This window comes from Oryctolagus cuniculus, chromosome 8, assembly GCF_964237555.1.
Source record: "Oryctolagus cuniculus chromosome 8, mOryCun1.1, whole genome shotgun sequence".
NCBI classification, from domain to species: Eukaryota; Metazoa; Chordata; class Mammalia; order Lagomorpha; family Leporidae; genus Oryctolagus; species Oryctolagus cuniculus.
In genome coordinates this window covers 127,881,789-127,908,057 of record NC_091439.1, presented here as the reverse complement: position 1 = coordinate 127,908,057, position 26,269 = coordinate 127,881,789, and the positions used below count along the sequence as shown (strand labels likewise).

The following is a 26,269-nucleotide window of genomic DNA, read 5'->3' as shown; positions in this document are numbered from 1 at the left end:
AAAAAAAAAAAAAAAAAGAACAATGTGGTTTGAACCTGGAGGTGCTAATTCATCCCCAATCTCTTGGGATTCAGAAACTAAAAGCATTCCCCATGTATCATTTACCTTAAATCGTGTAATTTTTGTAACAGTCTGTGAAGTAGGTCTTGTTGACCCCATTTTATAGTTATGCAGGTTAGGAGGTAAAACCTAAGGTCACACAATTAGTTAGTGGGAGAGCTGAGATTTGAGTCCAGGTTCTACGGACTTGGAAACCTACACTCTTTGACTAATTATGTGATCTCCCAATAGAGCCCTTGGAATTCAAGTAATTTTGAATCAGTTTCCAGTATGGGATTCATCCAGGTATCTGTAATCACCTCTGCTGCACACAGCCACACAGCTAGATGGGCTCGTCTGCACACAGGCTCTCCACCTCTCTCACTTCATCTGAATATCTAAGGAACGTTTTCAGAAAACTTTGAGCCATTTTTATTATTCTGCTTCTGAATGAGTATTTTAATTTATTTTGTGTGACTGTAGATAACATAGACTGAGATAAGTCAATACATGCACTTAAAACTCTAATTGGATTATATTGATAACCACTATCAACTTTCACTTGAGTGATTTTTGTTCATGTAAATCTTTTTTTTTGTTATATTTACTATTGATCTTTTTGGTAACTATTCAGAAATTGAGAATTTTACCCAAGGTTTAGAATCTTAGCATTTAATTATTGTAACCATGTTCATAATATTAACATGCCTTACACCTAAGCAAATAGATATTGTCAGTGCCTCGCCACCTTTATCGTTTTGCGAAGGAATTATTTTAAATAATTGCTTTGAAAACAGTAAGACATTTACTCCCTCCATAGTTTTCTACAGAATTAACTGAAGATCTTTCCTGTTAATATACATTCCATCAGAAACAGCATCTCTAAGTAGCTGAAAAATTCCGGATGGTGATCCTTTTCTTTCCACAAATGAAGGATCATCTCCGTCATTTGAGCAGTACTCCTGTTGACACGCGGGATATTGGTTTTCTCTTTAAATGAGTCCCCGAGTGAGTGTTTTCTCACTGTTTTTCTCCCACATCACTTCCTTAGCTGCAGTCTGACACTAATCATGAAGAATTTATACTGCTTCGGGTGGCATTCACCACCTGAATACTCACTTCACTTCACCACCCAGGATTTTCAGTGTGAACTAAGAAGATGATAAATCTACTGAATATTTTCTTAGAGATCATTTTATAAAACAATTTTTTTAAATTCCATATGAGACCCAGCAGAAAATGTCTCGTGCACCCCATGCTTGCATGCCCTTCTGGTGCCAGGTGTCCTACCTACCGTCACAAAGCACCAGTACTGGTCCAGCTCCTTTCAGGTTTTCAAATTTCACCTCAGTTGTTAGACCATCAAAGTTCTGTCAACATAAGGACAAAGTTTGTGGGCAAGGAGTTTTGCCTGGCAACAGGATGCTTGTGTCACACATCAGAGTCCATGGATTCAATTCACAACGCCCCCCTCTTGATTCCAGCTACCAGCTAATGAGGATGCTGGGAAGCAGGGGTGAAGGCTTAAGTAACAGGTTCCTGCCACTCCAGTGGGAGACCAGGATTGAGCTTTCAGCTCCTGGCCTCGGCATAGCCCTATCCTGGCCTTTGTGGGAGTGAACCAATGGACAGGAACTCTGCTGTATGTCTTTGTCTTTCTGCTCCATGAATAAAGGAATACATAAAAAAATAAACAAATCAAAGCACATGAAAAGTGAAATTTATAGATGTTTATTTTGGTGCATAAAATTTTGAAATTCATGCATAGATTTTTCATAATACCCACATTCCAAGAACTCTTTGAAGAACACTCTTATATATATGGATTTCAATTTTTTCTTTCAACCAAACAAATGTATCTTGATTTCATTTTCTAAAAACTCTTCAATCTACCCACAGGTCATGTGGAAGTTATTGCTTCTTATGCATTAGTTATTTTTTGTAAATAATAGTATTTTAATTTCTTAAATGATATGCAATTTAATATGCTTTCACAGAATATTATCAATAATATTAACATATATAACTAATAAGGATTTTACCAAAATTTACTGTTTATGTAAAAGAAACTTGATAATAATGTAAATCATATATCATCACACTACTAATTGGGACTAAATGAATGGGTGGCTAATAGTAGTAACAGATACTTTCTGGAAAACTTTTAAAATGAATTGTCTTATCTACAAAACAGATTAAAAGACAGCTAGCTCCCCTGCAGTGATTCACTCACTAAGGACCTGTATGGCTTGTGGGACCAAAGCCAGGAGCTTTGAATGCGATCTAGGTCTATCCCACGGGTGGCAGGAACCCATTCACATCCACCATCCCCACTGTCTCTTCAAGTTCACATTAGCAGGAAGCTGGAATGCCCAGTCAGAGCTGGATATGAAACCCAGGCTTCCCGATGTGAGACTCAGGCATCCTAACTGTGGACTTCACTGTTGGACCAAGTACACATCCTGTGCTTTTTGGCTAAGTAAGCCTCACAACTACCCTGAAAGATAAATATCAGTATATACACTCTACTTGGAAGCAAATGGCCCAAGATTAATGTAAAATCCTACTCTCTGATGCTTCAGTAGGTGCCCTGCACTGTTTACATATTATAGTGGCTTGCTTTGTCTTCCCCTGCTGGTATCTTTTATACTTAGCTAATCATTTTCTGTCTTTGTCTTTAGGATTTGATACCAGTATTTTGCCAATTTGCAAGGATTCACTTGGCTGGATGTTTAACAGACTTGACACAAACTATGACCTGCTGTTGGACCAGTCAGAGCTTGGAAGCATTTACCTTGACAAGAACGAGCAATGTACCAAGGCATTCTTCAATTCTTGTGACACATACAAGGACAGTTTGATATCTAACAATGAATGGTGCTACTGCTTCCAGAGACAGCAAGGTAAATGATGAGAAATGCACAGATGTGAATAGCTTACCTACATGTCAAATATTACCTATTCCTTCACAATTAAAAAGAAAACAGCACATCATGCCCCATTCATTTTATAGTCTTTATCCGAGTGGTGAACAGAAGAGTAAATAGGCAGCTTGTTGAAAAATTAACTCTGCTAGGGATGCAAACATGCTAAACAAGATAAAGATAGTGATGAATATTGTGTGTTAATGCACTTCATTATAGTTTCTATTATGAACCACCAAGAAGCAGAGTTCTCATAGAGATATGAGAACACAGATATTAAGAGTAGTCATTAAAAGTAATTTGCTATCTGCTTTGCCCATGGTGTAAAATAAATGACTTTGTTTTGGCACCATACTATGGAGTTTTAATGTTCTATGTTGTGATCTTATTAAATGAACTAGATGAACCACAACATTCACCAGACAGCTTTTAAAATGACTTTAACTTTTCAAAATCATTTAGCATTTAAAAAATTCACTAGCAATAACGGTGTTTTCACACTCTGGAAGAGGTGAGTTGTTGGAATGGTGAGAATCCCTTTATGCCTCTTTAGGAAACGTAAATGACAGTAACACTGGAATAATGGGCATAGAACCAAGTGGATGATGGTTTCTATTAACTATACAGGGAGCTCCAAGATGGCGGCTGATAGTCTGGGAAAAGATATTTTAATAAAAGTGTAGATACTGTAGTTTCAGGGAAGAGTTAGGGAAAAAACTGCAGAGGAAACTCTTCCAGTACTAGTGGGACATGGTGGATCTACGTGGAGGGCACGGGCACCCATGGCTTGGAACCCCAGCCACTGAGTCTACGCACCAGCACTGGAAAGGGAGATGAGGCAAAACCACAGTAGCCAGAGACACTGGCAGAAAAGCAGCAGGAAGAGCCTAGAGGGAATGAGGCTTGAAGTCTCATGGGGGAAAGTTCACCAGGCTAACTAGAGGAGAAATAAAATTAAAAAAGGGACCAGTATGCACACGATTCTCTCTCTGTAACCACCTTACAAAGGCGAGCAAGACAAAGAGCAGGCTCCATTTTGGACATATATAACAGCTGCACCAGCTCAGGGCTAAGCCCACCCTCAGCCTAGCAGAAAAACCTGACTCTGCTGGGAAGAAGTAACAGGAGGTTAAGACATAGTGAATGTGTGGAGCTTATGAACTGGGACTGTGGAAAAAAACCAGAGTGTGTGTGGGAGAATTTACGAGTGACTGAGACATACTCTCTCGGTGGGAGACACCACAAACTCGGTAACCTTGGCAACCCGGTGTGAGATTGCAGGGGAATCTGAGCTTACACTGAAGACCGCACAGATCCTTTCTGTGGTCCCTGGGACAGAGCAGACCAATAATATACCCACAGGGGCTAGTGTTCAGGCACTGATTGCCTTCAAGGAGAATAGCTCAGCTGTGCGGAATCACTTCCCTTCTGAATAAAAAAAAAAAAAAAAGAGAGAGAGAGAGAGAGAGAGAGATTTACCACGCCAAACCTAGGCGTGTCACCTTTGGCACACCCTTAACCCTGAAGAACTGAACAGAGCTCTCTGTCCACACCCACCAGAAACCTCTAGAGATTCACCAAAAGCAGACAGTCCTCTTAATCTAGAGTCATAGTATAACGGGAAAAGACACCACAGCAAGGAAGAAAAAAAAAAAAAAAAAGAAGAAGAATAAACCAAAGAATATTTCCACAATGACAACCAACAAACGCAGAAACCAAGGAAACAAGAACAAGGAAGACATTATGATGCCCCCAAATGAACATGACACTCCAATACAACATTATGAAGATGCTGAGATAGAAGAAATGCAAGATACAGATTTCAAAAAATGTGTGATAAGAACATTTAGAAATTCTCAAAAACAAATGCATGAACTACAGAAATCCTTACTGGACAGGATAGAAAATCTCTCTCTCATAAAAATGAAATCTTAAGGAGGAATCAAAATGAAATGAGGAATCTAGTAGAACATGAAATTGTGATATGGAAGAGAATCGAAATGAATAATTCAATAGGTCAAATGACAAATGCATTTGAGAGCCTTAAAAACAGAATCAGTGAGATAGAAGAGAGAATATCGGACTTAGAAGACAAAGCACAGGAAATTATACAATCAAACCAAAGAAAAGAAGAGGAAATTAGAAATCTAAAAAATATTGTTGGGAATCTATGGGTTACTATTAAAAAAAAAAAAAATTCGGGTTCTAGGAGTTACTGAAGGCATGGAGAGAGAGAAAGGATTAGAAGGCCTTTTTAGTGAGATAGTAGCAGAAAACTTCCAGGGTTTGGAGAAGGACAGAGACATCCAACTGCAGGAAGCACATAGAACCCCCAATGAAAATAACCAAAAGAGATCTTCACCACAACACGTTGTAATCAAACTCAACACAGTGAAACATAAAGAAAAGATAGATTCTAAAATGTGCAAGAGAGAAACGTCAGATTACTCTCAGAGGATCTCCAATTAGACTCACAGCAGACTTCTCATCAGAAACCCTACAGGCTAGGAGGGAATGGCGAGATATAGCCCAGGTAGTAAGAGAGAAAAACTTCCAGCCCAGAATATTATATCCTGCAAAGCTCTCATTTATGAATGAAGGTGAAATAAAGACCTTTCATAGCAAACAGAAATTGAAAGAATTTGTCGCCACTCGTTCAGCCCTGCAAAAGATGCTTAAAGACGTGTTACACACAGAAACACAGAAACACAGCCGTCAATATGAAAGGAGGTAAAGGAAGAAAACCTTCCAGTAAAAAATCACAGGAAGCTCAAAGCATATACTAGAAAATATCTTTGGGGAAATGGCAGGGCAAAGTTACTACTTACCAATAGACACATTGAATGTTAATGGCCTCAACTCTCCAGCTAAAAGGCACAGACTGGCTGAATGAGTTAAGGAACAAAACCCATCTATTTGCTGCTTACACATCTTTCCAATAAAGATGCATGCAGACTGAAAGTGAAAGGTTGGAAAAAGATATTCCATACCAACAGAAACCAAAAAAAAAAAAAAAAAAAAAAAAAAAAAAAAAAAGCTGGCATAGCCATCTTAATATCAGACAAAATAAACTTTAACACAAAAACTGTTAAGAGAGAGAGACAAAGAGGGGCACTATATAATGATTAAGGGATCAATTCAACAGGAAGGTGTAACTATTATCAATAGGTATGCACCTAATTACAGGGCACTGGTTTATTTAAAAGATATGCTAAGGGACTTAAAGGGTGACTTAGACTCCAATACAGTAGTACTGGGGGACTTTAATACTCTGCTTTCAGAAATAGATCAACTGGACAGAAGATCAACAAGGAAACGCCTATTTAATTGACACTATAGACCAAATGGATCTAACAGATATCTACAGAACTTTTCATCTTACACTTAAAGAATTTACATTCTTCTCAGCAGTACATGGAACCTACTCTAGGACTGACCACATACTAGACCATAAAGCAAGTCTCAGCAAATTCAAAAGAATTAGAATCACACCGTGCAGCTTCTCAGACCACAGTGGAATGAAGTTTGAAATTAGCAACTCAGGAATCCCTAGAGAATATACAAGCACATGGAGACTGAACAACATGCTACTGAATGAACACTGGGTCATAGAAGAAATCAAAAACTTTCTGGAAGTAAAGGAGGATAACAACACAACATATCAAAACTAAAGGGATAAAGCAGTGTTAAGAGTAAAGTTTATAGCAATAGGTGCCTACATCAAGAAATTGGAAAGGCACCAAATAAATGAGCTTTCAGTGCATCTCAAGGATCTAGAAAAACTGCAGCAAACCAGACCCAAAACTAGTAGGAGAAGAGAAATAATTAAAATCAGAGAAGAAATCAGAATTGATCCAAAAAATATTACAAAAGATCAGCTAAACGAAGAGCTAGTTTTTTTGAAAAATTACACACCATTGGCCCAACTCACTAAAAAAAAGAAAAGACCCAAATCAATAAAATCAGAGATGAAAATGGGAATGTAACAACAGACACCACAGAAATAAAGAGAGTCATCAGAAATTACTACAAAAAGTTGTATGCTAGCAAACAGGGAAATCTGTCAGAAATGGATAGATTCCTGGACACATGCAACCTACCTAAATTGAACCATGAAAACATAGAAAACTTAAATAGACCCATAACTGAGACAGAAATGGAATCAGTAATAAAGGCCCTCCCAACAAAGAAAATCCCAGGACCAGATGGATTCACTGCTGAATTCTACCAGACATTTAAAGAAGAACTGACTCCAATTCTTCTCAGACTATTCAGAATAATCGAAAAAGAAGGAATCCTCCCAAATTCTTTCTATGAAGCCAGCATCACCTTAATCCCTAACCCTGAAAAAGATGCAGCATTGAAAGAAAATTACAGATCAGTATCCCTGATGTACATAGACACAAAAATCCTCAATAAAATTCTGGCTAATAGAATGCTGCAACACATCAGAAAGATAATCCACCCAGACCAAGTGGGATTTATCCCTGGTATGCAGGGATGGTTCAATGTTTGCAAATCAATCAATGTGATACACCACATTAACAGACTGCAGAAGAAAAACCATATGATAATCTCAATAGATGCAGAGAAAGCTTTTGATAAAATACAACACCCTTTATTGATTAAAATTCTAAGCTAATTGGGTATACAAGGAACATTCCTCAAAAAATCAAAGCAATTTATGAAAAACCCACAGCCAGCAACCTATTGAATGGGTAAAAGTTGGAACATTTCCACTGAGATCTGGTACCAGACAGGGATGCCCACTCTCCCCACTGCTATTCAATATAGTTCTGGAAGTTTTAGCCAGAACCATTAGGCAAGAAAGAGAAATTAAAGGGATAAAAATTGGGAAGGACAAACTCAAACTATCCCTCTTTGCAGATATGATTCTTTATTTAGGGGATCCAAAGAACTCTACTAAGAGACTATTGGAACTCATAGAAGAGTTTGGCTAAGTGGCAGGATATAAAATCAATGCACAAAAATCAACAGTCTGTGGGGAGCAACTAAGACTAGACTAAGTTACTGGAATTAAGACTTATTCTATGCATCTGCTCTCCCACAATATGGCGCTGAGAGGGAGCAAACAACCTCTACGCAGCTGCCTCATCAGTTTGACTGATGAGCTGCAGGAACTGATCCTGCTCCTGATTGGAGGAGAGCAGCATGCTCAGCGTGTGGGTAGCAGAGTTGGGATTGGTGGAAGAGGACTATAAAGGAGGAGAGAGACAACATGCACCAGGAACATCTGAGGGAACACCTGAGGAACATCTAGGCAGCCCCCGAGAGAGCCGGCCAGCAGTGTGCTGCTCCTCCGCGGAGGCGGGGGGCCGGCAGCTAACCCGGGATAGCGTCGTTCCTCCACGAGTGAGGGACCCGCAGCTAACCTGGGAAGAGCCGGGCAAAGAGAAGAGCGCAGGGTCCAGTGTCGTTCCTCCACGAATGGGGGAGCGACACAGTCTTTGTATACATAGGCAATGTCATGGCTGAGAAAGAACTTCTAAGATAAATCCCATTCACAATAGCTACAAAAATAATAAAATACCTTGGAATAAACTTAACAAAGGACGTTAAAGATCTCTGCGATGAGAATTACAAAACCTTAAAGAAAGAAATAGAAGAGGATACCAAAAAATGGAAAAGTCTTCCATGCTCATGGATTGGAAGAATCAATATCATCAAAATGTCCATTCTCCCAAAAGCAATTTATAGATTCAATGCAATACCAATCAAAATACCAAAGACCTTCTTCTCAGATCTGGAAAAAATGGTGCTGAAATTTATATGGAGACAGAGGAGACCTCAAATAGCTAAAGCAATCTTGTACAACAGAAACAAAGCCAGAGGCATCACAATACCAGATTTCAGGGCATACTACAGGGCAGTTGTAATCAAAACAGCATGGTAATGCTACAGAAACAGATGGATAAACTAATGGAATAGAAAGAAACACCAGAAATCAATCCAAACATCTATAGCCAACTTGTAGTTGATCAAGTATCTAGAACCAATTCCCAGAGCAAGGACAGTCTATTCAATAAATGGTGCTGGGAAAACTGGATTTCTATGTGTGGAAGCATGAAGTAAGACCCCTACCTTACCCCTTACACAAAAATTCACTGAACATGGATTAAAGACCTAAATCTATGGGCCGGCACCGCAGCTCACTAGGTTAATCCTCCACCTTGCAGCGCCAGCACACCAGGTTCTAGTCCCAGTCGGAGCGCCGGATTTTGTCCCAGTTGCCCCTCTTCCAGGCCACCTCTCTGCTGTGGCCAGGGAGTGCAGTGGAGGATGGCCCAAGTACTTGGGCCCTGTACCCCATGGGAGACCAGGATAAGTACCTGGCTCCTGCCATCGGATCAGTATGGTGTGCCAGCCGCAGCACGCCAGCCGCAGCGGCCATTGGAGGGTGAACCAATGGCAAAGGAAGACCTTTCTCTCTGTCTCTCTCTCTCACTGTCCACTCTGCCTGTTAAAAAAAAAGACCTAAATCTATGAACCAACACCATCAAATTATTAGACAACATTGGAGATACCCTGCAAGATATAGGCACAGGCAAAGACTTCTTGGAAAAGACCACAGAGGCACAGGCAGTCAAAGCCAAAATTAACAATTGGGATTGCATCAAATTGAGAAGTTTCTGTACCGCAAAAGAAACACTCAGGAAAGTGAAGAGGCAACTGACAGAATGGGAAAAATATTTGCAAACTATGCAACAAATAAAGGTTTAATAACCAGAATCTACAAAGAGGTCAAGAAACTCCACAACAACAAAACAAGCAACCCACTTAAGAGATGGGCCAAGGACCTCAATAGACATTTTTCAAAAGAGGAAATCCAAATGGCCAGCAGACACATGAAAAAAATGTTCAGGATCACTAGTGATCAGGGAAATGCAAATCAAAACCACAATGAGGTTTCACCTCACCCCGGTTAGAATGGCTCACATTCAGAAATCTACCAACAACAGATGCTGGTGAGGATGTGGGGAAAAGGCACACTAACCCACTTTTGGTAGGAATGCAAACTGGTTAAGCCACTATGGAAGTCAGTCTGGAGATTCCTCAGAAACCTGAAATTAACCCTACCATTCAACCCAGCCATCCCACTCCTTGGAATTTACCCAAAGGAAATTAAATTGGCAAATAAAAGCACTGTTTGCATCTTAATGTTTATTGCAGCTTAATTCAAAATAGCTAAGACATGGAATCAACCTAAATGCCCATCAACAGTAGACTGGATAAAGAAATTATGGGACATATACTCTAAAAAATACTGTACAGCAGTAAAAAAAATGAAATCTGGAGGAATCTGGAATACATCATGCTGAGTGAAATAAGCTAGTCCCAAAGGGACAAATATGTGTTCTCCCTGATCATTGATATCTGAGCACCAAAGGGGAAACCTGTTGAAGTGAAATGGACACTATGAGAAACAGTGATTTGATCAGCCCTTGTCCTGAGTGTTGATGAACAACTTAATACTTTATCCCTTTCAGTATTTTTTTTTTGTTCTACTTAATACTATTGGTTGAACTCTGTAATTAACACATAATCATTCTTAGGTGTTTAAATTTAACTGAAAAGGGATACCTGTTAAATATAAGAGTGGGAATAAGAGAGGGAGGAGATGTACAATTTGGGACATACTCATTCAGACTTGCCCCAAATGCTGGAGGTAGAAAAGTGCCAGGGATTCCAATTCAATCCCATCAAGGTGGCATGTACCAATACCATCTCACCAGTCAAAGTGACCAGTTTATGTTCACAATTGATCATAAGAATATGATTAAGGGTCAAAGGGATCACATAAACAAGACTAGTGTCTGCTAATACTAACTGATAGAATTAAAAAGTGGAGAACGATCCAACATGGAAAGCGGGATACACAGCAGACTCTTACAATGGCACATGTCCTAAACAGCACTCTGGCCTCAGAATCAGCCCTTAGGCATTTGGATCTGGCTGAAGAGCCCATGAGAGTTTTTTAGGCATGGAAAGCCAAGACACTCTGGAAAAAAAAAAAAAACCCTAAATGAAAGATCTCTGTGAGTAAGATCCCAATGGAAAGAACAGCCATCAGAGGAGGTACCTTTCTCTGAAGGGAGGAGAGAACTCCCACTTTGACTATGGTCTTGTCTAAATATCATCAGAGTTGGTGAACTCAAAAGGCTTCCATAGCGTGGTAGCTCATGACAAGAGCCTTGGGAGATTACTGACGCCATAAACAAGAGTGTCAGTTGTTAAGTCAACAACAGGAGTCACTGTGCACTTACTCCTCATGTAGGATCTCTGTCCTTAATGTGTTGTACAGTGTGAATTAATGCTATAACTAGGACTCAAACAGTACTTTATACTTTGTGTTTCTGTGTGGGTACAAACTGTTGAAATCTTACTTCATATATACTAAATTGATCTTCTGTGTATAAAGATAATTGAAAATGAATCTTGATGTGAATGGAGTGGGAGATGGGAGGGTTGAAGGTGGGAGGAAAATCCTGGGGGAGGGAAGCCACTGTAATCCAAAAGCTATACTTTTGGAAATTTATATTTACTAAATAAAAGTTAAAAAAAACTATACAGGGAAATACATCCAAGAACCCCATTATATGATAATTTTTGTAAAACTAATTAAACAATGATATGCAAAATTCTGATGCTAATTTAGGAGGAAAAATATAAAACAAAAATCCTGGGAGTTGTGGTAAACCTGCTGTTGTCAATGCTGTTTCAAATTATTAACCAAGAGTGTGAACAAAATATTTTGTATGTTAGTCTTTTTTATTATTCTTTATTTATTTATTTGAAAAACAAAGTGAAATAAAGAGAAGGTGGGGAGGGAGGGAGGGAGGGAGGGAGGGAGGGAGGGAGGGAGAAAGAGTGAAAGAGAGAGAAAGAGAAAGAGAGAGAGAGGAAGATAGAGAGAGAAAGAGAGAGAGAGAATCTTCCATCCCCTGGTTGACTGCCCAAATGGCTGCAGTGGGCAGGGCTGGGCCCAGCAGATACCATGGGCCTGGAGCTCCACCCTGGTTTCCCATGCTGGTGACAGTTGGGCCATCCTCTGCTGCTTGCCCAGGTGCATTAGCAGGGAGCTGGAATGGAAACATGGTTCTCTGAGAGGGAACCCTGACATTGCAAGCGGCGATTTAACCCACTGTGTGAAAATACAGGCCCCACTACTGTATTTCCTATGGCAATCGAATACATTTTACAGGGCAGTTACTTTCTCATATTTAGTACTAGTTTATCAGTTAGGGATGAATTGATTATGCATGAATTGATTAGTGGGGAGTCAACATCAGAGTTAGCTAAGTATAGTAGCTTAACTATTCAAAACAAGTTTAAACAAAGTTAAATAGATTTTCTGTATTAAAATATTTTAAGTCACACACATATAAAACACAAGCACACATTATTGACTTTACTAATACATGCTGTCTAGATAATTGAACATTTCTAAAATATACTCTGATATTAATGAAAAATATGCATGTAAATAAATAATAGAGAGTATTCAATTAAAGTAAATTCCCATAGAAAGACTGGTACTCAGGCAATCTCTTATTATGTCACATGATAATTTTTGTGAATGTTATCATTGCATGTTTTCAGTGTTTGTACATGAACAGTTAAAACTATTCTGAAAACTGAACATTTCATCTACAGAAACAAATACTTTCATCTTAGAACATTCTTGAATTTTGCAGCTATATTTTTAGAATTAATAAACATTCCCCAAAGCAAAATTTTTCTACACATACTTCATGTACGAAGCCACATTCTTCCAAATTGTTACAGTGTTCATGGTCATATGAAGATTCATCCTTTGAGATCATTTAATGCATGATAGAACATAAATTATTAATTTTTTTTTTTAATTTCTGCCAGGCATCCCCTGGGATTCAGCTGAAGAGTGGGGGTAGGGAGCATGGGTATGAAAAATACTTACAAAATAGAAAACTAAAATATTTTTATAGTCATTTATTTGAAAGGCAGAGAGAGAGAGGTAGAGAGAGACAGAGAGAGAGAGACACACAGAGATCTTCCATCTACTGATTCGACTCCCAAGAGCCCACAACACTGCAGGAGCTGGCACTTGGGCCACCACCTGCTGCCACTAGGGTGTGCGCTAGCAGGAAGCTGGAGTCAGAAGGCCTGAGTTCTTGAATCCAGAAGTGTTGATATGGGGGGCAGACATCTGAAATGGTGCCTTAACCACCATGCCAAATGCCTGCCTCAGTGAAAGGTAGAAAAAATGCATAAATATTACTGAGCAGGTAAAAAAGTTTACCCAACTTTGTTAGAGCTTAGGAGAGCTTGGCTATACTCTTAATCAAACTTTTTTTTTACTTTTATATCCTAGAGAGCATTGCCAGTATAACTGAGCAGAGTAGGAATATGACACTACTATGCTTTTATGCATTATTTTAATTGTTAGTGATTTCATGAGAAAATAATTATAAATTTAAAAATATTTTAAATGATTTATCTTATAAAATAAGCTATTTTCCTGCCCTTCTTAACTTCATTATGATTAGAACCATATACACACTCATGCACATTGACTTAGGATTGCAATCAAGACTATAGGTATATATGGCTGGAAACTTTTTTTTTAATTTCCAAAAATATAAAACCAAGGTTAATTGGGAAAATTGATAAATGATGCTGAAACGGTACAATTTTGAGCAAGTGAAATACTTGTAGTATTCCAACATAAAAAAAAAATACATTAAAACATGTTTCTGTAGCTAGTTTTCTGAAATCATGGCAGTTAAACAGAGACAATGAACACAGCAGTAATTGGTAGAACTCTTTAGTCTTCGTAATCCTGAAAGAATAAGTAGGGTCAACACTGATGTGGGAAGTTTGGTTATCTTCATTGTTAATAACTAAATTCCATATAAAGTATGTCTAAGTCTCTAGAAAAAGAGTAAACCAATTATGAGGTCCTATTTCATTTAAATCCTGTTGTGTAAGGTGTCAAAGAACAAGAAAATTATCATTTAGAAAGAACAAGAAAACTATGATTTATTCAGCTCCAGTATTTATGTGTCAGATGGCCCTGCGAAAGCATTGCTGTTCCCTTTATATGGCTACAGACGGAAGCTTATTATCTCAGATAGCTCACATGACAGTGCACGTGCAGAATCAGCTGGGATCTCACCCAAGGGGCCCTGGTGTCTGGTTCAAGGTAATTTTAATTCCACTGCCAGGATTGGCGAGGTAATGATGCGGAAGCCTCACTGTGCAACGTGAGGGGAAGTGCTGTTTACGGGCAGCGTCGACAGTTTGTTCAGAATGTTTTCCAGGAATGCAGTGAAAACGGATGACATCTTCAGAGTTTACACATTTAATCTGCAGGAGGACATATCAGAGCCTGTGTTCTGAAGAATTAATGTATTACTTATCAATGTGCTTCCTGTCAAATGGAAGACATGTGAGCAGTTGGTATTGTGAATATTTGAAATCCCTATGAACAAAATAAATTCAGTAAAGTTTTGCAAGTAGACCCACTCTGTGACAGGAGCTGCAACTAACAAAACACTGAAAAGAATGGGCAGAGCAGTGACTGATTTAGAAGGAAGTCAGAGGCTGCCCTACTGTAAAACCCAGGACCTGATTCACATTGCAGTCGGATTCTGCTGTCCTTGGGAGTTGCACAGCCTGTGTAGTTGTGTTCTGCCAGTTTCAAGATTCATTCACAAAGCTCCATAAAACCCACTTTCTTTTCAGTTTTCACTCTGAATTGTTCATCTACTTTGACACCTGATACAAATAGATCCCTTATAAATTACTACTTGCAAACGTTGGAAAATATTTTCATATTTGTGTAACTATTGCAAACATACAGATGCTCCTTGATTTTCCCTGACACTCTATTCTGCTGAAAAATCACACATGCAAGTAAAATTGCATTGTTCTTGTTGCATTGAAAATGATTGATTTTAATATAGATAGTGTGTGGAAGTTCCCAGTGTAGAAATGTGTGCCAATCGATCCAGAATACCGAACAATGAAAAATATTTGCAAAAACAACATCTTGAAGATTAACCCACATTTTTTTCATTTTCCCCTTGATATTATTTTATGAATTCCAGTGACTAAATTAAATATCACACCTTACTAATTTATGATATTCATACAATCATAAGTACATAAATCAGGATTTTCCGTAAACTTAACACATTGTGTGATAGTAGGGACTATAAACCTTGTGATATCAATCTGTTCCTGTTCCATAACCTGGACATCCACAGACCTATTGTGTTAAAATCTTCAAGCATTTTGTTGGGTTACTAACCTTTCATCTGGGTTAATGAGCAGAATTACAGTGATGGCCTATAAATAATGAGGATCTAGTTCAAAGTCAAATATTGTCTGTGATTGAACAACCTAATTATCCATGGTTTCTCCTCAAATCTTTTTTTTTTTTTTGACAGGCAGAATGGACAGTGAGAGAGAAAGGTCTTCCTTTGCCTTTGGTTCACCCTCCAATGGCCACTGCAGCCGGCGCGCTGCGGCCAGCACACTGCGCTGATCTGATTGCAGGAGCCAGGTACTTACCCTGGTCTCCCATGGGGTGCAGGACCCAAGCACTTGGGCCATCCTCCACTGCACTCCCAGGCCACAGCAGAGAGCTGGCCTGGAAGAGGGGCTACCGTGACAGAATCCGGTGCCCCAACCGGGACTAGAACCCGGTGTGCCAGCGCCACAAGGCGGATGATTAGCCTATTGAGCCGCGGTGCCGACTCTCCTCAAATCTTAAAAATGTTCCCTTAAACCCAGCTGGAGGTACTAGACACTAGGTTATTCATTGAGGTTCTAATCAAAAGTTAAAGATAAATTTACCTGGATGTTCAACTGGTGAAATATAAGAAATAATGCCGCCACTGTGCAGTAACTAGCCCATATCAACTAATATAAAGCTGCTTTCGTAGTAATAATTTGACATTTCAGCTCAGATCTTCCCTGTTGGTCACCAAGGTCTTCTAACCTTATATGACACTCTATTTGTAATAGGATCTCTGACATCATCTGAAAGAAGCATTGGCCAGCGCTGCAGCTCAATAGGCTAATCCTCCGGCACACCGGGTTCTAGTCCCGGTCAGGGCGCCGGATTCTGTCCCGGTTGCCCCTCTTCCAGGCCAGATCTCTGCTGTGGCCAGGGAGTGCAGTGGAGGATGGCCCAAGTGCTTGGGCCCTGCACCCCATGGGAGACCAGGAGAAGCACCTGGCTCCTGCCATCGGATCAGCGCAGCGCGCCTGCCGTGGCGATCATTTGGGGGGTGAACCAACAGAAGGAAGACCTTTCTCTCTCTCTGTCTCTCTCTCTCACTGTCCACTCTGCCTGTCAAAAATAAATAAATAAAATAAAATAAAAAGAAAGAAGCATTAAGTTTTGTTTTGTTTTGCTTTTGTCTTTTTCTTAGAAGCATTACATTTTTTCGCAGATTACTTTTGTAGTGTGGAGCTATTTCTCTGTATCATCAAGCTACTTTGAGTGAGGGGGGAAAACAGTTTCCTGGACAGCAGCTCATTGGGTGGATTCCCATTGCTAAGTTGAATGATATTTTGAAAGTGAATAAGCATTTTTCAATCTATATTATGTATCATTTCTATATTTTACCTAATTCATTCATTCTGAGAAAAACCAAGGTAACCTACTACTGATAATACTTAGGAAATTTTCTCTCTAGATAGATAGATGATGAAGGTTTCTCTCTCTATGGATAGATGATGATGACGACAGATGACAGATAGATATGATAGACAATAGACGCACAGATTTATCTATCATCTATCTGTTTCTATCTAAATGTGGCTTCATGGATAATCCAACCATTAGGAAATCTGTGTCTTCCACAGGCATGCAAAGACACACTGACCTTTGGTAACCTAGAAATGCCTCTCTCCTTGCTTACCCATAATCCTTGAGGTAACGTTTCCATGTCATTGCAGACCCACCCTGCCAGACGGAGCTGAGCAGTATTCAGAAGCGGCAAGGGGTAAAGAAGCTCCTAGGTGAGTAATAGATCACTCTTCTGAAAGGTTTATTGCTTACATAAATAACCCCAGGGAAACAACAACATAAAATCAATATTAATCCAACAAAGATAGACTGTACTAAATTTCAGCAACAAAATTTATGAACTTTCTGCAAGCCATTAAACTTACTTTTATTATCTTACCTATTGAAAGATATTATGTCTGTTTTATTACCCTAATATAATGTTCATTTTGAAAGTTATTAAGTAAAAAAATGATTGGAGCAACGCTAAAGTGAAAACATCAGCAGAAACTTTAATTTTATTTCCATGGCTAACAATTTAAGAATTGATAGCAAAAATGTGCAAATATATATATGATGGTCAAAGCAAGTACTTGTATACGTGGGATGAAACAATTCTGTACATACTTCCAAATTTAAACAAATTCTAAATGTTTTTATTAGTATTTTCATCTACTTTTAGATATGTAATCAGGTGGATAGATAGAGATTATAAGTGAAAGACTGATAATTTCAAATTTCACCCAAAGTCTGGCATGTTTACATGTCTGGCTATAAGTAGATTATATACTATTACCCCTGATAATTGTTTATGCTTGTGCACATGCAACTTTTAAATGAACTCTTCTTAGGAAAAATTAAATTCTTAAAAGGCTGCAATGATAGTATGTCATTTTCATACATTCTTCACCAAGCTTCCCCTAACGATAACACTTTGCATGTACAAAAATCATCATGCATTTGTAAAATCCCCTGAGAATTCACCTTACTATAATCCTACTCACTAGGCCTCAGACTTTATTTGGATTTCACCAGTTTTGCCAGTGGTGTTCTCTCTCTATGGTAGGATCAAAGCAGGACTTCCCATGTATGATGTTTCTTTCCATGAATCTTAATGTACTTTTTTAGGGGCACATGACTTTATCGTATTTCTTGATATGATTAATCTGTGTTATATTATATAGTATGTTTTGATTAAAAGATATTTCATATCCATTTAAATTCTTAGTTTAATGCACATTGTACAAAATGAAAAAGCTTAACGCATTATAATAAGGAATTTTTGTGATAAAAGCTCCAATTTACCCTTGACTCTGTTATAAGATACATGAGCTATTACAGCTCCCAGTGTAAATGTTCCATTCTTACATAGTTTCTTTCTGCAAATCAAAGTTTAGTCATATACAATGGGGAAACTTTTTCAGTTCAACTGAAAGTGTGTTATTCTTTTTTACTAAAATAAAATCTACTTTGGTTGTTTAAACCTACAAATAAAAAAGAAAAACTTAGGACCCAATTGGGATTGAAGTGAAGGTTGTCCTGTGTTCCAGTTTACGGCTCAGTATTGGTTGATGTCTATAGTTCTGGCAACATTCTTTGCGGTGTTCTCTCTCCCTTCCATATTGCACTGCCACTAGGCAGAATTACGTGGACATACTATGTATCATAGCATTTTGGTGTCAAATACGCTGTGATAATGTTTTAGGAAGTTGATATCAGAAAGTTTACGTTCTCTGGCCGGCGCCGCAGCTCACTAGGCTAATCCTCCGCCTTGCAGTGCCGGCACACCAGGTTCTAGTCCTGGTCGGGGCGCCAGATTCTGTCCCGGTTGCCCCTCTTCCAGTCCAGCTCTCTGCTGTGGCCAGGGAGTGCAGTGGAGGATGGCCCAGGTGCTTGGGCCCTGCACCCCACGGGAGACCAGGAGAAGTACCTGGCTCCTGCCATAGGATCAGCGCAGTGCGCTGGCCGCGGCGACCATTGGAGGGTGAACCAACGGTAAAGGAAGACCTTTCTCTCTGTCTCTCTCTCTCTCACTGTCCACTCTGCCTGTCAAAAAAAAAAAAAAAAAAGAAAGAAAGAAAGAAAGTTTATGTTCTCAGGTTATTATTGGTGATACTCTGTTCACCAAACAGCATTCAAATGAATTCTAAGTTTTAGATTAAATCGCATTATCTGTGCCAGAATTTTGAAGTTTTTTGCAAGAGTAATACTATGATCTCCTCATATGTTTATGAAACGAATGAGCTTCATATTTCATCTATTTATTCAGTTATTTTTTCTTTCATCTTTTTTTAAAAGATTGATTGATTGATTTGAAAGTCAGAGGTACAGAAAGGGGGAAGAGACAGAGACAGAGGAGAGAGACCGTGCATCTGCTGATTCACTCCAGTGGCCAGGGCTGGGTGAGGCCGAAGCCAGGAGCCAGGAGCTTCTCTGGGTCTCGCACCTGAGTGCGGGGGCCCTCACATGTGGGCCATCCCCTGCTGCCTTCCCACGTGCACTAGCAAGACACTTGATCAGAAACGGAGCAGTGGGGACTTGAACCAGTATCCATTAGGGATGCTGGCACTGCAGACAATGACTTAACCTGCTGTGCCACAGTGCCAGCCCCATCATTCATAAAATAACTATAATATTTCTGGCCACAGATAAAAATGATAAGATAAACACAAGAAAACTTTCCAACCTCTGAGAGCCAATATTCTAGTGTTAGTGTTGGCTGAAGAATGTGACTTCACTTCTAAATCACTCATTAAACATTTTTCATCAACAGTATGCCATATAATATGTTAGATACTGTAGTTACGAAAATAAATGTCTAGCTTTCCCACAATCCCTGCTAGACTGTGTGCTTAAGAGCTGTTGTTATAACAAGTAAAAGCATGAAGAACCTAAATATATCCAGACAAAACCTACCAGACCTGTGATAAGATACGCAATGACAATAGAGTGAGAGCGAGAATGAGAACGAGAGAGAGAAGGAGGGAGCGGGCAAAAGAGAGATGAGAGAGAGAGAGAAAGCATGATACATCATCATAAATTTTCCAGCTTAAGAGAGGGCTTCCTGGTGGGGACATCATATTACAGTCATCTTCCCATGGAGAAGGGAGCTGAGGAGAGGGGTTCCCAGTGAGATCAACAGTGTAGGTAGAAATGAAGCTGCATGGAAACACAGAAATGAGGACCTTGATGTGGAAAGAGCTTGGGACACGAGTGTGAGATGTGGGGTAATGAAATAAAAGGTGGCAGTGATGAGATGGGGAAGGGCCTGTGTGCTGGCTAAGCAGAGGGCGTGGTGTAACATGACTGTGGGAAGCAACTCGGACTAGACTGTTACTGGAATTAAGACTTATTCTATGCATCTGCTCTCCCACAATATGGCGCTGAGAAGGGAGTAACAACTTCTATACAGCTGCCTCTCACCAATTTGATTGACTGAGCTGCAGGAGCTGATCCTGCTCCTGATTGGAGGAGAGCAGCGTACTCGGCGTGTGGGTAGCAGAGTTGGGATTGGCAGAAGAGGACTATAAAGGAGGAGAGAGACAACATGCACCAGGAACATCTATCTGAAGGAACACCTGAGCAGCCCCCGAGAGAGCCGGCCGGCGGTGTGCCGCTCCCCTGCGGAAGTGGGGAAAGTGGCAGGGGGAACCGCCCTTCCATGGAGGTGGAAGGGACGGTAGCCAACCCGGGAAGAACCAGCAGCAAACCCGGGGAGGGCCGAGCAGACAAAAGAACAGCGCAGGGTCCTGTGTCGTTCCTCCGCAAAGAGGGGGAGCGACACATGACCATCACAAGATTTAGTTGTATGTCAGGAAGCACTACCCTTTCACAGTGAGAAACAGGAAGGTAGTGATTTTCTTGACAAGGAGATGGGTTAATGAAATGTCAGCAGGTTGTCTCAGCAATGCTAGCTCCAGGACAGCAAAGGCCTCCTCCTGCAGGTATTTCTTGTGCAAAGCCTGGAGTATGGTGGGCGCTCCATCTCCGTATGTCTTGACTATACTATAATGAGACCTTATCAAAAAGCAGCACAAGAGTGTGCATTTGGTGTTGTAGCTAAGATGCCACTTGGCCTCCTATTGCAGTACCTAGCTTTGATTCCCAGCTCCACTCCTGATTCCAGCTTCCTGCTAGTGGGCATTCTGGGAAGCAGCCGTTGATGGCTTTGGTAGTTGAGTTCCTGCCCACGTGGGAGACCTGGCTTACATTCCTGGCTCACAGCCTTTGCCTGGATCCGTCCCAGCTATTGCAGGTATATGAGTAGTAAACAAAAGAATAGAAGCTCACTCTGTCTCTCTCCCACTCAAAAAAAAAAAAAAAAATCAGCCAGTGAGCCAATCAATCACTCATTTTTTAAAAGGCAGTATGACTTACTCATAAAAATATATGCGTGTGTTTGTGTGTGTGTTGTGTGTTTCACAGGACAGTACATCCCACTGTGTGATGAAGATGGTTACTACAAGCCAACACAGTGCCACGGGAGTGTCGGGCAGTGCTGGTGTGTGGACAGATATGGAAATGAAGTCATGGGATCCAGAACAAATGGTGTTGCAAATTGCGGTAAGAAGTGTTTGCTATTTAATGATTTTCCAAGCACAGGATGAAGTATAAGAATCTACCATATGCAAAGATCACAGAATATGTAGGGATAGGAGGAGTGATAAAAATACTCCTTGCAGGTGAGAAACGTGTAGGGGTAATATATAGGATATATAATTTAGATACAGGAGGATAATTACAGGTGGGTTCCTTTTCCGACTTTAAATGCAGACAGCTGTTACATAGTTCCTCTTTCCTACTCAGGTTAGGCAGGTTATTTTCATTCATTCTCCAGGTCAGTGAACTCTAATGTGTGCTCTGACCCCAGATGACTCCCTATTGTCTGTAACTCTCTTTCTGAAAGGGGCCAAGAGGGAGTAGATGATTTTTCTAAGTGAAGAGAAGTAGACTTTTTTGAAGTAAAATTTCTTTCATTGCAGCTATATGAGCCATTTTCCTTCTGTTTGAGTGAGGAAAATGTAGCTTGTTTAAAGAGTGATTATAATCAATATTCAAATTATTTTTATGAACATGCATTATATGTATACCTAAAATACTGTAATAATTAAGTCAAGCATCATATCCATGCATTTTAATGCTTTAAAATGTGTTAACTTTCATGCTTCAGAAACCATTCTTCCAGATTGCAGGTTTCATATCAGTATTTTTGTTTTTATTGTGAAAAAATTTTCACTACCCAAACCAGTTAGTGGTTCAGACATGTTCACACACACGCAAACAGCAGGGGATAATGGATTGTGTTTCAACTAACACGAACGATCATAAATGAAAACAAAGTGCTTAGTCATGCATCTTAGGTGCTTCCTTTATATAATTTTTTTAACTGACAGACCAACATTATTTAGGAAAAGACAAATGGTAAATAATAACAAGTGCTCTCATTTACTGCTTCAATTCCTCTTGTACATTTATTGATTATATAATTTTTTGGTAGCTTTGTTTTGGTTTTCTGGTCTGATCAATGTGATCGGGTTTAAGGAGGAAGAAAATAATATTCAATGGTTGCTCACGCCACTTTAAGATGTAGAGAACATGTCTTTGCAAGATGTTGTTTAAGGCAGTTGCATTGTTGATGACTTCAATTACCAGTGATACCAGTGATGGGAAAAAAGTTTTGATTTTTGTATCTTGGTGAAGAAAATTCTGTGGAGTGGAGTCAAATAAGTGAACAAGGAAATGGCTTGGGAAACATGGACTTGGCTTTCTGGATTTTCTTTTCATGTTGCCATTAAGAAAATAAAAGTTGGGTAACAAAAAAAAAATTTGTTCACGTAAGATGGAAATTTCAGTGAGTTGTTTTACGTGATCAAACACTTTAAAAATATTCAATTATGTTGTTAGAATCTGTTGTAATTAGCTGCCAAATAATAACATTAAAATATTAGAACTACTAGAAAACAAACACATGAGCATATGAGGACTTGAAAAGTAAACACTTGTCAAGATTCATGTGCATTATTATGTGCATAAATATTCACAACTAATTTTAATACATTTTTAAAACTATTAACTAGTCATTCATTTTCTATTGCTGCAGTAACAAATTCTTGCTAACTTGGTTGCTTCAGCAACAAAATGTATCATCCCAGCAGTTCTGTATGCCAGAAGTCTCATTCAGATATCCATAAGCTTACCATCAGGATCTCAGAGTGGTACGCTCCTTTTTGTGGGCTCAAGAACAAAATCTGTCTCCCCACCTTCTCAGCCGTCTAGAGTAAGGGGTGTGCACACTCAGGGGCCTCCCCTCCAACTTCAAACCAACAACTTGCACCTCACTGACCATTTGTCTGCCATCCTATTTCCCTCCGAATCTGTCTACAAGGGGTTGTTTGGTTTTAACAATCCAGTTGAAACTACAGCCCCACCCAGATAACTAAGGATCATTTCCCTGTTTCAAAGTACTTTATTCCCACTTGCAAAGGCCCTTTGAACGTCAGGTAGCATTCTCATGGATTCCAGGGATTAGAAAGTGAGCTTTTTTTTTTTTTTTTTTTTTTTTTTTGGTGGGGGCAGGGGAAGGAGGGATTGGGTAGTGCATCATCCTACTCACCACACTTGTAGGAGAAATGTTAAATGCTTTTTGAGACTAAAAATGAGGCTGATGCCAGTATTACTTTGCAGGAAATGTCAAACAGCACAGATTCAGGGATTACTCTGAGTTTTAGCACCTCGGTTTTAACAAACCATAGAGTTTTACTGTAAGAGTGTTTTATGGTGTGTGTCTTTCCTTATCTTCATTAATTAAACTGCAGCACAAATTAGAATTGCACTAATTTCTTCCATTTTCATCAGAATTTTGCATTTCTCAGAAGTTATCCCGTAGCTCAGGCGAATAAAAGTAATGTTTACTGTTTTAAAGCTATGGATTTTGAGATCTCCGGAGATTTTGCGAGTGGCGATTTCCATGAGTGGACTGACGATGAGGATGATGAAGATGACATCATGAATGACAAGGATGAAATTGAAGATGATGACGAAGATGAAGGGGATGATGATGAGGATGGTGATGACCGTGATGGATACATTTGATTGATAACAGTCGAGATTAAAAATTCTACATTTCTAACATTTACAAAACGATAGCCTATTGAGACTTACCCTCTTGTCCCAAAATAAAATGATTCCAAACCTCACATATATTTTGTATAATTGTCTCAAATATTGCAGCTAAAGTCATAGAACTTTATGTTTAAATAAGAATCATTTCCTTTGAGTTTTTATATGCCTTAGGAAAAAAGAAGAGCTTAAGGAGTCCACCCAGACAAAATAAGTCATGAAGAGCTATTACAATACATTTTTCATCGGAGCAAACCTTGTAAATCTCTCTTAACAATAACAGACAATGCGTGCTTGGGATCATAGATGTTATTTCTCTGAGATATATTCTAAGCTGATGACTCGTTAGTGACCTGGGCCCCCAGAGATTTAATGAAAATCCTTAATTGCAATTCTAAAGTAGCATCTTGCAAACCATGGAATGAGACAGGGAAAGTGAAGGAGGTAGCACAGGGTGAGAAAAACAAGATGAGGATTGCAGGACCTTCCATTGCCTTTGCTTTGTGAGACTTAATTATGAGGCTGTTTTGGTTATGATGGGGTGTTTAGACAAAATGGCAAATATGGAAAACCATGGAATCTGAAAGTTAAAAAGTTATCTTTTGTACTTTTTATTTTAATTTGGATGGCAATGTCATGTAGTTTTGTTTTTGTTCTGTGAATATGCTTAAACAGCATGATTTCTTTACCTTTCTAGATTTCTGACCAGCAAGGTAGGGTGCAGAATTAGGAAAACAAATGGAAAGATTCATTTAAAGCATATTTTCACAAATAAAGTTTGTCATTTGCCCTAAGGTCAAATTTAAAAATCTTAATTCTCTTTTATTTTCTGCCTTACAAACAAATTTGCATTTAATCTCAGAATTATGCTATAATTTTGTTAGTAGTGCTGAAATGTAGAGAACATATTGTATGGTGCCTTGCAAAAATAGAAATAGAAAGATTTTAGCATGCATACCAATATAGGCTATTAGGCAATATTTAAGCACACCTAATTAACAAGTGAATACCGATACAGGTACTGCTGCTGGAATGAAGAAAATGGAATATGTCTCTTTCCTTTGTTTCTATTGTTACATAATTGCCATGTGGACTTGTTTATGATTCTTGTGTAGAGTAACACTTAAGATTTAACTGTAGCAAAAGTTACTTTAGTTGCTGTATTTAAGTTAGCATGTTAATTAATTGTGTAGACATTTTGGCACACCATCACTTTTAAGTATATCAGACCAATGGTTTCGTGCCCATAATAAAAATGGAACAACCTGTTGAATGTTACACATTGATAGCATTAATTTCAACAATGGGTCAGCTGGTTTCCCAGTTCATGATTCATTGAAAGTAAAATTGGTGGATTCTTTCCATTTAATTTCTACACAGAATAAAAACTTTAATGTTGACCTTATGTAATATTTAAAGTATAATGCATTTTCTTTTTTACTGTTTATGTATAGTTTACAAAATAAAGACTCTTGTAACCAAACCAAACTGTTCCTTTATGGCCTTTCTGGGGTATAGATAGCAGTACAAAGGATTCCTAATCTGCTGCTGGGTTTACTAGCTAAATGGCCACAACAGCTTGGGCTGGGATAAGCCAAAGTCAGGAGACCAGAGAACTCAATCCAGGTCTTCCACATGAGTGGCAAGAAACCGCATACTTGAGCCATCACCTTCTGCCTCCCTGGGTACACATTAGCAAGAAGCTATAGAAGAAGCAGAGCTGGACAGGAATTTGGCATTCTGAAAGACACTTATATATTGCACCTGGGAGGTGTCTTAGCTACTGCACCAAGTATTTATGTATATTCCTTGATTATTAAAATGAATGTATCAAGAAGCAGCGGAAAAATATTTCTGAATTTCAAAACCAGAGTTCTTGACATCTTGAATGTTGTTTTACAAGATATGCTTTGTTTTATTAGCTTTGTTTTAACTTATATTATTTGATAGTATTACAAATTAAGTGATTTTCTTTGGTTAGGGGGTGCTATTTGTAAATCACTTTTGTTGGATTATACTTGACATATTTAGCCACATATTTTTTTTAATTTATTTTACAGATAGAGTTAGACAGTGAGAGAGAGAGAGAGACAGAGAGAAAGGTCTTCCTTCCGTTGGTTCATCCCCCAAATGGCCGCTACGGCCGGCGCGCTGTGCAGATCCGAAGCCGGGAGCCAGGTGCTTCCTCCTGGTCTCCCATGCAGGTACAGGGGCCCAAGCACTTGGGCCATCCTCCACTGCACTCCTGGGCCACAGCAGAGAGCTGGACTGGAAGAGGAGCAACCAGGACAGAATCTTGCGCCCATATGGGATGCCTGCGCTGCAGGCAAAGGAGTAACCAAGTGAGCCATGGCGCTGGCCCCCCAACCACATTTCTTTAACAACG

The 26,269-nt window shown here is 39.3% G+C and overlaps 1 protein-coding gene across 6 annotated transcripts in view; it reads left to right on the top strand.

Annotated features, from left to right (window-relative positions):
• LOC100344368 (SPARC (osteonectin), cwcv and kazal like domains proteoglycan 3) overlaps positions 1-25,366 on the top strand; it is a 484,325-nt gene extending 458,959 nt beyond the window's left edge. For all 6 annotated transcript variants that reach the window (XM_070048215.1, XM_070048217.1, XM_070048219.1 and 3 more), the window contains 4 exons: positions 2,721-2,942; positions 16,935-16,997; positions 21,190-21,327; positions 23,687-25,366. In XM_070048215.1, coding sequence (XP_069904316.1) covers positions 2,721-2,942; positions 16,935-16,997; positions 21,190-21,327; positions 23,687-23,856 — 593 coding nt within the window. In that variant the 3' untranslated portion in view covers positions 23,857-25,366. The remainder of the gene's footprint in view (positions 1-2,720; positions 2,943-16,934; positions 16,998-21,189; positions 21,328-23,686) is intronic.
• Positions 25,367-26,269: the final 903 nt, after the last annotated feature.